The sequence below is a fragment of the Leiobunum rupestre genome, chromosome 10, assembly GCF_980474605.1.
Source record: "Leiobunum rupestre chromosome 10, qqLeiRupe1.1.hap1, whole genome shotgun sequence".
In the NCBI taxonomy this organism is placed as follows: domain Eukaryota; kingdom Metazoa; phylum Arthropoda; class Arachnida; order Opiliones; family Sclerosomatidae; genus Leiobunum; species Leiobunum rupestre.
The window spans coordinates 29,332,832-29,349,810 of record NC_143393.1 but is presented as its reverse complement, the minus strand read 5'-3'; the positions used below and the strand labels follow the sequence as shown (position 1 = coordinate 29,349,810).

The 16,979-nt window shown below is 32.7% G+C and overlaps 1 protein-coding gene across 1 annotated transcript; it reads right to left on the bottom strand.

The window, feature by feature from the left end:
• Window positions 1-1,474: 1,474 nt before the first annotated feature.
• LOC149925339 (uncharacterized protein F54H12.2-like) lies at window positions 1,475-2,806 on the bottom strand. The gene is made up of 2 exons (XM_090161729.1): window positions 2,295-2,806; window positions 1,475-2,162 (listed from the first exon to the last, which is right to left on the bottom strand). Exons 1-2 carry the CDS (start codon window positions 2,804-2,806, stop codon window positions 1,475-1,477), a joined length of 1,200 nt encoding a protein of 399 aa, XP_090017855.1.
• Between the last annotated feature and the right edge of the window lie 14,173 nt (window positions 2,807-16,979).

Sequence of the window (16,979 nt, the reverse complement as noted above, 5' to 3'; positions counted from 1 at the left end):
CAGCCAACATGTGTTCAAAATATCGAGGGGTGACAAAGTGGCGCAGTTGATTTGTGAGCGGGTTCTATATCCGGAAGCCGTAGAGTGTACTGTAAGTCTGTTTATAACGTAATAATGCTTTTTTAAAGTATTATTTTATACAGGGACTAGGTGAAACTGCTAGAGGAAATAAAGGTTTCGGTTCAAGTGGCTTAAATTGAAAACCCAAGTTTCTGTATTTTCTACCAGATTAAAAAAATATTTCAAATTTTGTCTAAGTATGAAAAGTTTATTTAGATCTTCAAACTACTCTAAATATATTCCCAAATAAATCTTAGGCCAAAGTATGAATAGATAGGAGCTCCTGAAATTATAATAAAAGGGTTTTGCAGGGTAAAGTAAAATTCATTCTTTCTTTTACGGAACAATAAACGGCGCAAAATCAAATTATTGTAAAATGGCGTCGGCTTCTGTACCAGTCTATGCTCTCAGATATTCGTTAACATTTGCGGAGTCTGAACGACAAAACGAGGAGCATTGGACTGAATTTCTTTTACCTGACGTGCATGGACTTATATGCATAGCTTTGACAAATCACCCCGATGCAGTCATAGTTCATTCGGAACTCAGGGATAGATCCGTTCTAGTAATATTTGATTACGAAGTAAACCTAGAAGAAATCCGCTGGAAAATGCATTCTTTACAAGAATACATATGGGTGAGATATTTAAATAACTAAGTATCCAGTACCAAGGTCGTAACCAACAGAAATTGCATCCTGAGCGAGTGCTAGTTTGGTGCCCCTAACATAATTTAAATTGTTTATAGAAAATTATGTTTTGGTGCTCCTAGAACATAACACACCAGTGGCCTCCAGAGATCCGTGCTCTGCTTAGCTACGACCTTGTTCAGTGTGCCTTAATTTAAACATTATTCTCTTTAGGTGGAACGAGCATTAGTACCCCGAAATCTGCAATTTTAGAAATGAATAAATATTGTTTTAAAAGCATTTGTAAACAGAATAATAAAATTATATTTCACTTTATTGAATACTTTTTGTACATAAAATCTTTTATCATTTTTTCATTTACATTCTTATCATTCTTAAACCTCGAAACAATTTCATACATTTCAATTCCATTACACCTGTTTATAGCGAAATAGACACAAAATCCGCCGCATGTATTACTAGTACTACTCTGTAATTGCTTTGAACTGAAAGTTACAGTCTTACTATTTCGTTCAACAAAATCATTAAATTTAAAGTAGTCTGGTGGATTCCCGAAAGAGTCCCAAATCTCTGTACTGTAACTTTTTGAAAAGTATATTGCAATCCAGTGTTGACCCGGACCATTACTAGTATCAGTATTCACAATAAACAAAGAAGGATATGATTTAACATATTTAGGTAATTTATCTGAGGCAAACACACCTCGGAATAAACTTCTAGTATTCTTATCTACTTCGAGAATTTTAGATATTTGAAGTGAGTCCATCAATTACTGTAGTCAAAAATTACTGAACGGTTCTTATCTATTTCAATTAAATTTTGGAATTCGGCGTAAATTATTACCGACACCGTCTCAGGTAATGGTTTCGCGAATTTTAATTCTAATCTCAGATTACTGTTTTTCACGAGATGAAAGTGGTTTGCACTGCTGTTCAGATCGGATGTAAGATTATACGCAAATAAAGAATTTCCATTAGCGTAGTCTTCGCGACTTATCTGGTTCCCTTCATCAACATTCCATTGATTAGTTTGAATGAATAGATTGCAATAAGCTTGAATATATTGATTTTCCTCAAAATTTAAAGCCAATGCTTTGTGCGGTACGCTACCGCCATCCACATATAAACCAATGCATGACAAATCAAAATGTTGGAAGTTATATGGCGACTTTTTTAAGTCTCCCAAGAAGGCCCTCTGATCCACAAAACCGATAACGATTTTTTTCGGTACTTGCCCCGTGAATAAATGATCTTGCACACTAGCCATAAGTCCCTTCGGTATAGAAAATGAAGTACACTCGGAACGAGTTATTGGATATTTAGCGGTTCCGTATTGCAGAGCTTTGGCGTGAGCAAGCGACAACTCCGGTATCACTTTTATTTTTCTCAGATAAAGTGAAGCTGATGAAATCTCGACTTTACATTTGGAATCGGAGTGAACGCAAAATGCAGTTCTATTTTTATCGAATTTAAATTTTAAATCCACCATATTTAAAAGAAAACGCGGCTGTTGGCATATGTCTGTATGTACAATACCCATCATATCAATCACACCCTTTTGTGCGAAACTCGCACGCTTCGCGAACCCATCATTATCAAAATAAGAGTCTATTTTTCCAGGCGTGTCTCGATAGAACAGTGAACTCGTTAAATAACTTTGTTTAGCAGAATCTCCGAACGTTAAAAGCGTCTGTATAAAACTCTTAAAAGAGTAATTTTGACTGGAGGGTGTTATTGACCTTTCGTTAAGAAAAACGTGTACATCACTAAAAAGCGAGTGTAAGAACAAGTTCTCAGGCGCGATGTTATCAGCTGGAGTTCCAGCCACTTGTCCTGCACCAGCGACCGCTGCTTGAGGAAGGTCCCCATTATCTTTAGTAATTTTAACTTGAACGTGTAGTAGAGTTTGAGAGAGGTCAATGTAGGTTTCAGAATTACCGCTAATACAAAATGTAATTGAAGCGTTATCAGCGATATTTGATATTGGACTATACTGTACCCATTCACCGCCGATGATCGACGACTGGGTCATGGGCACTTGAAATAAATCTAACTCTGAATTCATACATTCAGTAGAATGTGGATGTAGAAGAGACATAATTATGAAAATATATCGGAACGTTTATGAAACCGTCTTTTCTTCGACTTGGCTGCTACTAAACTGGCACTTTTAGGCCGAGTACGTTTCTTTTTATAACCGGAACCTGTCATTCTCTTAACTTCATCGGCAGCGGAAGCTATGGTTTCTTTTCCGGCACTTAAAGAATGTGTTTTAAACGCCGTTTTAATGGGAATTCCGCTGACAACATCTGTAGCTACCTTAGCTCCGGTACTTAAAAGTTTTTTCCCTAGATACGAGGCACCTTTTTTTAGTAACGGTACCGCGAATCTAAATGCAGAAGCTAATATATTGCCCAATCCGTAACCTTTCTGAGTTGCTAACCCTCTATAGACGGGTATACCACCGAAGCCAACTTGGTTTAAATAGTAACTTTCGTAATCGGTTCTCGAAGGGGAATACGCTGGCTTCATGATGTTAACTCTCTGCTCTCCCTAGCTAGAATGATAAGATAGCGTGAGCGATAGCGCGGTTTATAATGAGTTCCACATTTTTCGAGGTCTAAAATGTAAGACGACATGAGCTTTTCCTCGCTGGAACTGTATTGGCTCGCCTAAGTCGTCCATAATATTAATTTCAATCATCTTGATATTATTAGACACGACTGAAAGATAATGAGGTTGTGAAAATATTTTCGTAACTGTTTTTCCGCTCGATTCGTTTTTCCCGTCCACACTTATGATTCTCAGTAAAGGTACTAATAAATCTCCTACAATACTTCTTGCAACTAGATCAGAGTAAACGAACAATGAATGTAAACCAGCATCCATGTCGACTGGGTAAGGGGCTAACATTGATTTATCAATGATGCATTCTTTATCTCTACTATCACTAAATCCTAACATAATCGCGAGTTCCGGATCTAATTCTACGGTAATTTTAGGTTTTGTTTTAACCTTTACACGACTGGAATAATTTATATATGCAAATGTTGCTTTATCATGTTCTAAATCGCCCATGGCTTGTATTAATTCTTCTGGAGTCTTGAAGTAACCGGTAGGTTTATCTTGACGTTCGTTAGCATTCATAACTTCTAGTAATTCTTGAGGAGTTTTATAATAACCCGCAGGGATCTTAACCTCTCTATCGGGGCTAAGAGGGTCCCTAATAGTCATTTTATTCCGTTTTCGTATGTTGTACCATGTTCGAGGATAGCTAATTTCCGCTAACCCAACTTCGTACGACTCCTCGAATCTCAACGGTTCAGGTAAATACGTTCGAAATTTACTAACCGTATTATCGGCATAATACATGGATGACGAATCGGAAGGTAGTGTAATGTAGAAACTCATTTTAAATCAACTTCCTGTATCCAAGAATTAAACGACGTGTCGTAATCTCTCCACTTTACGTAGAGTTCAGTTGCACCGCCTGATTTCTTTCTCTTTTTCAACACTTTCTCGATTTCGAAATAACAATCTTTCAAGTCTTTGCCAACAATCTGAACCTCCTCGCGGTAGAAAACACCGGAAATGGGAATTGAATTTAAATCTACCAGTTTATATACCGGTGGGTCACGTGGTAATCTTTCAGTTATTTTAAACAGTTCTGTTGTAAAATTTGGTTTATATTTTTTCTCAAACGTATTTAAATTTTTGCTTATCCGGCAAATGTCACCGATTTCGAAAGCGTAACTAAACGGTGGTGAAAAATTAACAGATTTGTATAGAGTTTTCCATATTTCAGCGGTTGTCAGGAGTAACTTCCACGGGCTTACATTTAATTGACCTGTGGTAACTGTGGTTATAAGCGTTTATTATGCGATCTAAAATATCTATGTATTTTAAAGTATTATATTGAGTAAAATAACGGTACAGTCGAGATTTTAATGTTCTTATAAAACGTTCCACTACCGACGCTTTCAATTCTGAATGAGTGGCGAAGAATTGTATTTTTCTTCTTTTTAATTCCAATTGAACTTCTTTACACACAAACTCATTACCGTGATCACTTTGTATTCTTTTAGGTAGACGTCCTAAATCAAGGATCTTATGTAATGCTTCTGCAATTGTTTTACCCTTTTTATCTTTAACTGTTACTACCATAGCTTGTTTACTAAACACATCGATTATACATAGCACGTAGCGAGACCCCGAATTATATCTCGATAGCTTTTGAAAATCGGCTAAGTCGGCTTGCCATTGATCATCGATTCCATAAACAATAGTACGATTTCGGGGGAACCGTCTTCTTGCGGGTTTATGTAACGTATAAGTGTTCTGCTTTGTTAAAAATTCCTTTACTTTTTTCAATGAAACTTTTAAGCCCTTATCTCGAGCGGAATTATAAAGTGCTCGAACGCTGGCGAAAGATCCGGAGTCTGATGGATCGGTGTAAATGTTTTTGAGTTCATCCATATCGAGTGATATTTTGGTGTAATGGTACGTAAAACCAAAATAGAAAATTAAATAACTGAAATATCATGAAAACTATAATAACTAATATCGCTGTAAGAAACTTTGGTGATTTTAAGTATGATTGAGTTAAATAGCTTAAAACTCCAACAGAGACGGTTTCAACGCAACCTTCCATGATAAGCTTATACTACGAAATGAAAATAAGTCATGAAATTTAATCAATTTTATTTAATGCCCAGCCAAGATCTGGGAGTTCTAGATGATGTCGAAGTTGGGATAGGGCTGCTTGAATGTGTGTGAAATACAGTAAGTGATTTTAATAATGACAAATTTTTCGGGTTTTTAATTAAGCGTTTTGGAATATTGATTTATATATAGCATCGTAGAACTCAGTAGCTCCAATGGGATCACCCGCTATATTAGGTGTTTTTCTTACAGCGTCGTAGAGGAGATCAACTATATGAGATCCGCGTATTGTCTGCCCTCCAATAAAAAGTTCCCCCGAATCGGTCACTTCAATATATTTTGAATCTTCTATCGCTCTGTATAACGCAATCGCATCGTTAACGTATGTAGCCGGTACTGAATAAGATATTTGCGAAAACCAAGTTTTGGAACGGCGGGGGTTTTCAAGTTCAGGTGTTATCTGTTCTTTACGGATGAAAGTTAAACGTCGTTGGAGAGTTTGGTTGTATAACGCTAATTTCTCGGATTCATTTAGGTTCGGATTATCTAGAATTGATTTCATTTCCCCATCTAAATTCCTTGCTTTATCGACTTGAACAATTACTGTTTCTTTAGGTTCAGCCGTTGTTTTGCTCTTCAGTCTCTTCAATACATCTTCAGGTACAAGAAGCATTTTACGAGCCATTATCTACTTATAGCTCGGCTTATGGCACTTCCAGCGACGGAACTGACGATTGATAACAATGGAGCGAGTAAAAATGGTAGAAAACCGCCCTTTTGAACTAGAATCTTTCGTCGTTTAGAAACTGAAGGCTCTCGTGATATTTTCCGTATAACCGTACTATGCTTCTTCAACCGTTTCCGATGTTCATCTGGTAGTTTAACGGTTCCGTGTAAAACATTTATACAACATTCAACCAGAGCTAATACAGCTTCTTTGTTCGCGTATTTAATAGCTGTTTTTCTTTGACTGGGATTACATGAAGCGAGAAAGCGGAGAAAGTCTATATTCCCCCTAACTCGTTTTGAGATATCCATTGAACTAATTTTTTAGCTTTACGTAGTACGCAATGTGCGCTATTAGAATGAAATTTACAGTTAAAATCAATGTCTTCTAGATTAGATAATTTGGGGCAACTAAAATCCTCGATGTTTACCACTTCAACTCCTAAAAGCTTTGATAGTACAGCAGCCTTTTCTAAGCCTTTGGTGAAAAACGTTTCCGCTTTTCTCGATATTTGATTACCGATGTCTTGTCTCGTGTCGTAAGGACGTTCTCCGTCATCCCAACGCAAATCACAAATGTTATACGATATCCAACGGCATTGTCTTTTATCCTCGTAAGAAAGGTCCCTAAATGGGCAAGGTGGCTTGAACGTGTACACTTCAGACTCGCCGGTTCCTACTAGAACATAAGCTAACTCTTTCACAATCCATTGTTTATTTACCCGGAAAAAATTTCCTTCTATTACACATCTCATTTTGGAATAAAGACTGCAGCCTCCTCGTCCGGTAAAAGTCCGGTTCGAAGTAAATACTGATCTGGGGTATGAGGTTTCAAATCAACCATTAAATACCCAAATTGTCGTGACGTTGCTTGCTGAAACGCGTCAACAACGTATTTGCTATTGGTTGGAGATATTTGTTTCGCCAAATGAAAAATCGACGACTTGTCGCGAGGTGATTTAAAGATAAAGAGATAGTGCGCATTCAAATTTAAAGTTCTTATTTCTTTTCCAGGATAATACAGATTTTGCATTAGAATTAACACAGAACTGTTTCTGTGATGAGATCCTCGAATAAATAAATTGGTTACGTCTTTGTTATTAGATATCTCACATAATAAATCATCTAAAATAACTAAATTTTTGATTTGAGGATTTAATATATCAACATTGAGTAACCCTTCATGAAACTCTACTGTAGGGGTATGCTCTAATACTGTTTGAAATAGTTTCGACTGGTATTCTGTATAACACCAAATTATTCTTTCCGGAGAAGGAGTTATACAGGTCAGATTATGTTTAATAAGATTTGCCACAAAAAAACTTTTCCCGCATTGTGTGGCTCCGGCAATAAGTCCGTTCATAGGATGTTGTAAGCTTAAATCCATAATGATTAATGTGGAAAAGAGTAGAGTAACAACCTTTTTATTGTGTTTTTAACAAATTTTTAGCATTACACATAATTTGAGACACAATGCTATTTAAATATTCCTTTGATAAACCACATCGGAGGGTAAACATGTCAACCAAATTTTCACAATCGATAGACATAATTATATCATAAAAATGTAAATCAACGCGCTGATCTGCATTCATAGTCATACACTCGTGTTTGTTTTGAGACAGGTCATCCGTTTCACAAGCAAAACATGTTTTGCTTAGAGTCTTACGTAATTGTTTTAATACAATGTTAGATATAGCTCCCCTCGTTTCCTTAACGTGTTTTATACAGTTTCGAATCTGCTTATACTGGTTCAGAAAATTTATCCAAGATGAACTAGCGAGTGTTACCCCCACTTTAGTTGGGAATACTTTCCCGTAATTTGATCCAACACCATTGAATACTACTCGAATATCTAGAAGCTTCTGGTCAAAAAATCTATGAAGTTCCACTCGTCTAATCTCAGATTCCGAGAAGAACCACGTTGTGTTTGGGCGGTTTTCACCTTCGAAATATGAGGAGATGGTTTCCCTCTTGTCCCATAGCTCCTCCAGTTCCGTTTCCGTTAATTTAATGCCCTTAGAGAGGTCGAGCAGGCCGCAGTAGATCGATTCATCTGCGGTCACGACAAATCCTTTGTCGCTGGATACTTGGAATATGCAATTCCTATAAAATATAAGAAAATTTAATTTTAAATTTAAGCATACAAAAATTTATACTTACATAGCTTAATTCTGTAGTTACAACTTCAAGGTGAAACTCCAAATACCAATTCGCTATTGGGCTTACGTCCTTTTATAGTTTAAATTTCAAATACTTGACCTTACAACTTTTTTCTTAACCTTTTCGAGAATTGCGATAAGTATTGGCCCTAATATTAATTCTAATCTACATATACGCATTTTAAAGTGTAACGCGTTATTTATATGGAAATTTACACGGTTCTCATACGGGGTGAAGTTTATGATTACAACATCAGAAAATGATACATGCTTCATATTTAAGTTCAAGTAGTGATATGAAATTATCTCATCTTAAGTAGCGATATGATATATCTTAAGTAGCGGTATGGAATTATCTCAAATCTCAAAACAAGATGGGTAGGCGTTATAAGATATATTTCACTTCAACGACAAAAAAGGAGGGGTAGGCACAGTTCCTTTTAATAACAGGGTGAATAGGTAGGGTCCCGTAGACTTAACATAGGGGGGGTTTGAAGCCATACCCCCACTTCTATACTACTTACAATTTAACACTTTAGTAAAATAGAATACATTTGTAGCGAAAAATATTTTGGAATGTATAATTTAGATAAAAAAAATTTCAACAAAACACAAAAACAAAATTTATAATAAAGAAATATAATACTGATTTGTAAACTTTTTAAAAAGATATTTTTGCACAAAAACAGAAAAAAAAAATAACATTAGATGTTATATTTTTCATTAGAAAGAACCAACAAATCACTAACAACAATAATCCGTTACACTTTAATAGGATATTAAATAAAGAAATGAAGTTAGATTTAGCTAGAACAGGCATTGTCGCACTCGAGTATGTGTTTTCTTAGTTTGTTTTTTAATAATGCGACCGACGAAATGTCTTTAATTAACTCATACAATTGGTTGAACTGCTTTACACCAAAATAAAAAACCGACAAGATTTTCTTTTTAGTGTGACATTGAGGGAGTTTTAAAAAATATATAATTCTTGTTTTGGTTATAATATTGTTTAAAGGGAATAAATTGATACAGTTATTCTTAATGTTTTTAAAAATAAATAATATACAGGAATACCTATAGATTTGATCCATGTTTAGCAGTTTACTTTTATAGTATAATTCTTTAGTGGGGTGTCGCCAATCGGCTTTGTAAATATTGCGTATCGCACGTTTTTGCAGTTTTAAAACTTGATATAAATTGTTTTTGGTGGTATTGCCCCATGCTACTATTCCGTACATTAAGTAAGAGTGAAAGAAGCTAAAATATATTTGGAATAATATGGTTCTTGGAAATATATCCTTATATTTGAAAATTAAATAGGAAGAGCTTGCTAGTTTATTACACATTTGTTTGATATGTTCGTTCCAATTCAGGTAGTTATCAAACCAAACACCCAAATATTTGTATTTATAGACTCTAGTAACGACGTCACCCATAATTTTTATATTGCACACATTATCTGGTATAATTTTGCCGATATTAGAGAACACAATGTATTGGGTTTTACCTATGTTTAATTTTAAACCGTTGTTTAGAAGCCAAGTGTTTAACGACGACAGAACGTTGTTACCAGCCTCGATTAGGGAGTCAAGATCATAACTCTCTAAAAGGAGTAAGGCGTCGTCCGCATATAAAGTTAAGTACCCGAATGGTAGCATACATATAATATCATTGATATATAAGTTGAAGAAGAGTGGGGAGAGGATAGATCCTTGGGGAAGGCCAATTTTTATGGGTTGGGGGTCAGATAGCAAATTTTTTATTTTTGTAACGCATTGTCTGCGGCTCAAATAACTTCTGACCCAGTTCAAAGAAGTACCTCTTAAACCCAGACGTTCGAGTTTGCGAAGGAGTCTATCATGGGGGACGCTGTCGAAGGCTTTCTCTAAGTCGAGGAAAAAGTCAAGGCAGTACTTCGAACTGTCAATTGCATTTAGAATATATTTATAAACTGTAGCAATAGTTGTTTCGGTGTTTCGCCCCGCCCTAAAACCAAATTGGTGGTCAGAGAGCAGTTTATGTTTATCGCAAAAGGCGTTTAGTCTCAGTAAGTAACATTTGTTAACCACACTAAGAAAATAAATATAAATTTTGAATTAATTCTTAAGAATTATGAAAATTTGCAGCTCCAAAATCCATTTATCTGGCAAACTGCTGTGTTGAGATGCCAAATTTTGTTAAATTTCTTCAGTCAAACAGGGTTTTGAAGAAATTTTGACACTAGCAATTTATTAACAAATCAATAAACTTGAATAATTATTGATATAAATAAGCCTGGCAGCTCTGTTTTGTTAACCACCCTAAGAAAATAAATATAAATTTTTAATTAATTCCAGCTCCAAAATCCATTTATCTGGCAGATTGCCGTGTTGAAATGCCAAATTTTGGTAAATTTCTTCAGTCAAACATGGTTTTGAAGAAATATTGACAATAGCAATTGATTAACAAATCATTAAACTTGAATAATTATTGATATAAATAAGCCTGGCAGCTCTGTTTTGTTAACCACCCTAAGAAAATAAATATAAATTTTGAATTAATTCCAGCTCCAAAATCCATTTATCTGGCAGATTGCCGTGTTGAAATGCCAAATTTTGGTATATTTTTTCAGTCAAACAGGGTTTTGAAGAAACATTGACACTAGCAATTGATTAACAAATCAATAAACTTGTATAATTATTGATATAAATAAGCCTGGCAGCTCTGTTTTATTAACTACACTAAGAAAATAAATATAAATTTTGAATTAATTCTTAAGAATTATGAATATTTCCAGCTCCAAAATCCATTTATCGGGCAGATTGCCGTGTTGAAATGCCAAATTTTGGTAAATTTCTTCAGTCAAACAGGGTTTTGAAGAAACATTGACACTAGCAATTGATTAACAAATCAATAAACTTGAATAATTATTGATATAAATAAACTTGGCAGCTCTGTTTTGTTAACCACACTAAGAAAATAAATATAAATTTTTAATTAATTCTTCAGAATTATAAAAATTTGCAGCTCCAAAATCCATTTATCTGGCAAATTGCCGTGTAAAGATGCAAAATTTTGTTAAATTTCTTCAGTCAAACAGGGTTTTGAAGAAATTTTGACACTAACAATTGATTAACAAATTAATAAACTTGAATAATTATTGATATAAATAAGCCTGGCAGCTCTGTTTTGTTAACTACGCTAAGAAAATAAATATAAATTTTGAATTAATTCCAGCTCCAAAATCCATTTATCTGGCAAACTGCTGTGTTGAGATGCCAAATTTTGTTAAATTTCTTCAGTCAAACAGGGTTTTGAAGAAATTTTGACACTAGCAATTGATTAACAAATCAATAAACTTGAATAATTATTGATATAAATAAGCCTGGCAGCTCTGTTTTGTTAACCACCCTAAGAAAATAAATATAAATTTTGAATTAATTCCAGCTCCAAAATCCATTTATCTGGCAGATTGCCGTGTTGAAATGCCAAATTTTGGTAAATTTCTTCAGTCAAACATGGTTTTGAAGAAATATTGACAATAGCAATTGATTAACAAATCATTAAACTTGAATAATTATTGATATAAATAAGCCTGGCAGCTCTGTTTTGTTAACCACCCTAAGAAAATAAATATAAATTTTGAATGAATTCCAGCTCCAAAATCCATTTATCTGGCAGATTGCCGTGTTGAAATGCCAAATTTTGGTATATTTCTTCAGTCAAACAGGGTTTTGAAGAAACATTGACACTAGCAATTGATTAACAAATCAATAAACTTGTATAATTATTGATATAAATAAGCCTGGCAGCTCTGTTTTATTAACTACACTAAGAAAATAAATATAAATTTTGAATTAATTCTTAAGAATTATGAATATTTGCAGCTCCAAAATCCATTTATCTGGCAGATTGCCGTGTTGAAATGCCAAATTTTGGTAAATTTCTTCAGTCAAACAGGGTTTTGAAGAAACATTGACACTAGCAATTGATTAACAAATCAATAAACTTGAATAATTATTGATATAAATAAACTTGGCAGCTCTGTTTTGTTAACCACACTAAGAAAATAAATATAAATTTTGAATTAATTCTTAAGAATTATGAAAATTTGCAGCTCCAAAATCCATTTATCTGGCAAACTGCTGTGTTGAGATGCCAAATTTTGTTAAATTTCTTCAGTCAAACAGGGTTTTGAAGAAATTTTGACACTAGCAATTTATTAACAAATCATTAAACTTGAATAATTATTGATATAAATAAGCCTGGCAGCTCTGTTTTGTTAACCACCCTAAGAAAATAAATATAAATTTTGAATGAATTCCAGCTCCAAAATCCATTTATCTGGCAGATTGCCGTGTTGAAATGCCAAATTTTGGTATATTTCTTCAGTCAAACAGGGTTTTGAAGAAACATTGACACTAGCAATTGATTAACAAATCAATAAACTTGTATAATTATTGATATAAATAAGCCTGGCAGCTCTGTTTTATTAACTACACTAAGAAAATAAATATAAATTTTGAATTAATTCTTAAGAATTATGAATATTTGCAGCTCCAAAATCCATTTATCTGGCAGATTGCCGTGTTGAAATGCCAAATTTTGGTAAATTTCTTCAGTCAAACAGGGTTTTGAAGAAACATTGACACTAGCAATTGATTAACAAATCAATAAACTTGAATAATTATTGATATAAATAAACTTGGCAGCTCTGTTTTGTTAACCACACTAAGAAAATAAATATAAATTTTGAATTAATTCTTAAGAATTATGAAAATTTGCAGCTCCAAAATCCATTTATCTGGCAAACTGCTGTGTTGAGATGCCAAATTTTGTTAAATTTCTTCAGTCAAACAGGGTTTTGAAGAAATTTTGACACTAGCAATTTATTAACAAATCAATAAACTTGAATAATTATTGATATAAATAAGCCTGGCAGCTCTGTTTTGTTAACCACCCTAAGAAAATAAATATAAATTTTTAATTAATTCCAGCTCCAAAATCCATTTATCTGGCAGATTGCCGTGTTGAAATGCCAAATTTTGGTAAATTTCTTCAGTCAAACATGGTTTTGAAGAAATATTGACAATAGCAATTGATTAACAAATCATTAAACTTGAATAATTATTGATATAAATAAGCCTGGCAGCTCTGTTTTGTTAACCACCCTAAGAAAATAAATATAAATTTTGAATTAATTCCAGCTCCAAAATCCATTTATCTGGCAGATTGCCGTGTTGAAATGCCAAATTTTGGTATATTTTTTCAGTCAAACAGGGTTTTGAAGAAACATTGACACTAGCAATTGATTAACAAATCAATAAACTTGTATAATTATTGATATAAATAAGCCTGGCAGCTCTGTTTTATTAACTACACTAAGAAAATAAATATAAATTTTGAATTAATTCTTAAGAATTATGAATATTTCCAGCTCCAAAATCCATTTATCGGGCAGATTGCCGTGTTGAAATGCCAAATTTTGGTAAATTTCTTCAGTCAAACAGGGTTTTGAAGAAACATTGACACTAGCAATTGATTAACAAATCAATAAACTTGAATAATTATTGATATAAATAAACTTGGCAGCTCTGTTTTGTTAACCACACTAAGAAAATAAATATAAATTTTTAATTAATTCTTCAGAATTATAAAAATTTGCAGCTCCAAAATCCATTTATCTGGCAAATTGCCGTGTAAAGATGCAAAATTTTGTTAAATTTCTTCAGTCAAACAGGGTTTTGAAGAAATTTTGACACTAACAATTGATTAACAAATTAATAAACTTGAATAATTATTGATATAAATAAGCCTGGCAGCTCTGTTTTGTTAACTACGCTAAGAAAATAAATATAAATTTTGAATTAATTCCAGCTCCAAAATCCATTTATCGGGCAGATTGCCGTGTTGAAATGCCAAATTTTGGTAAATTTCTTCAGTCAAACAGGGTTTTGAAGAAACATTGACACTAGCAATTGATTAACAAATCAATAAACTTGAATAATTATTGATATAAATAAACTTGGCAGCTCTGTTTTGTTAACCACACTAAGAAAATAAATATAAATTTTTAATTAATTCTTCAGAATTATAAAAATTTGCAGCTCCAAAATCCATTTATCTGGCAAATTGCCGTGTAAAGATGCAAAATTTTGTTAAATTTCTTCAGTCAAACAGGGTTTTGAAGAAATTTTGACACTAGCAATTGATTAACAAATCAATAAACTTGAATAATTATTGATATAAATAAGCCTGGCAGCTCTGTTTTGTTAACTACACTAAGAAAATAAATATAAATTTTGAATTAATTCCAGCTCCAAAATCCATTTATCTGGCAGATTGCCGTGTTGAAATGCCAAATTTTGGTAAATTTCTTCAATCAAACAGGGTTTTGAAGAAACATTGACACTAGCAATTGATTAACAAATCAATAAACTTGAATAATTATTGATATAAATAAACCTGCCAGCTCTGTTTTATTAACTACACTAAGAAAATAAATATAAATTTTGAATTAATTCTTAAGAATTATGAATATTTCCAGCTCCAAAATCCATTTATCGGGCAGAAGGCCGTGTTGAAATGCCAAATTTTGGTAAATTTCTTCAGTCAAACAGGGTTTTGAAGAATCATTGACACTAGCAATTGATTAACAAATCAATAAACTTGAATAATTATTGATATAAATAAGCCTGGCAGCTCTGTTTTCTTAACCACACTAAGAAAATAAATATAAATTTTGAATTAATTCCAGCTCCAAAATCCATTTATCTGGCAGATTGCCGTGTTGAAATGTCAAATTTTGGTAAATTTCTTCAGTCAAACATGGTTTTGAAGAAATATTGACAATAGCAATTGATTAACAAATCATTAAACTTGAATAATTATTGATATAAATAAGCCTGGCAGCTCTGTTTTGTTAACCACCCTAAGAAAATAAATATAAATTTTGAATTAATTCCAGCTCCAAAATCTATTTATCTGGCAGATTGCCGTGTTGAAATGCCAAATTTTGGTAAATTTTTTCAGTCAAACAGGGTTTTGAAGAAACATTGACACTAGCAATTGATTAACAAATCAATAAACTTGAATAATTATTGATATAAATAAGCCTGGCTGCTCTGTTTTGTTAACCACACTAAGAAAATAAATATAAATTTTGAATTAATTCTTAAGAATTATGAATATTTACAGCTCCAAAATCCATTTATCTGGGAGATTGCCGTGTTGAAATGCCAAATTTTGGTAAATTTCTTCAGTCAAACAGGGTTTTGAAGAAACATTGACACTAGCAACTGATTAACAAATCAATAAACCTTAATAATTATTGATATAAATAAGCCTGGCAGCCCTGTTTTGTTAACCACCATAAGAAAATAAATATAAATTTTGAATTAATTCTTAAGAATTATGAATATTTCCAGCTCCAAAATCCATTTATCTGGCAGATTGCCGTGTTGAAATGCCAAATTTTGGTAAATTTCTTCAGTCAAACATGGTTTTGAAGATATATTGACAATAGCAATTGATTAACAAATCAATAAACTTGAATAATTATTGATATAAATAAGCCTGGCAGCTCTGTTTTGTTAACCACACTAAGAAAATAAATATAAATTTTGAATTAATTCCAGCTCCAAAATCCATTTATCTGGCAGATTGCCGTGTTGAAATGCCAAATTTTGGTAAATTTCTTCAGTCAAACATGGTTTTGAAGAAATATTGACATTAGCAATTGATTATCAAATCAAAAAAATGAATAATTATTGATATAAATAAGCCTGTTAGCTCTGTTTTGTTAACCACACTAAGAAAATAAATATAAATTTTTAATTAATTCTTCAGAATTATAAAAATTTGCAGCTTCAAAATCCATTTATCTGGCAAATTGCCGTGTTGAAATGCCAAATTTTGGTAAATTTCTTCAGTCAAACATGGTTTTGAAGAAATATTGACATTAGCAATTGATTATCAAATCAATAAAATTGAATAATTATTGATATAAATAAGCCTGTTAGCTCTGTTTTGTTAACCACACTAAGAAAATAAATATAAATTTTTAATTAATTCTTCAGAATTATAAAAATTTGCAGCTTCAAAATCCATTTATCTGGCAAATTGCCGTGTAAAGATGCCAAATTTTGTTAAATTTCTTCAGTCAAACAGGGTTTTGATGAAATTTTGACACTAGCAATTGATTAACAAATCAATAAACTTGAATAATTATTGATATAAATAAGCCTGGCAGCTCTGTTTTGTTAACTACACTAAGAAAATAAATATAAATTTTGAATTAATTCCAGCTCCAAAATCCATTTATCTGGCAGATTGCCGTGTTGAAATGCCAAATTTTGGTAAATTTCTTCAATCAAACAGGGTTTTGAAGAAACATTGACACTAGCAATTGATTAACAAATCAATAAACTTGAATAATTATTGATATAAATAAACCTGGCAGCTCTGTTTTATTAACTACACTAAGAAAATAAATATAAATTTTGAATTAATTCTTAAGAATTATGAATATTTCCAGCTCCAAAATCCATTTATCGGGCAGATTGCCGTGTTGAAATGCCAAATTTTGGTAAATTTCTTCAGTCAAACAGGGTTTTGAAGAATCATTGACACTAGCAATTGATTAACAAATCAATAAACTTGAATAATTATTGATATAAATAAGCCTGGCAGCTCTGTTTTGTTAACCACACTAAGAAAATAAATATAAATTTTGAATTAATT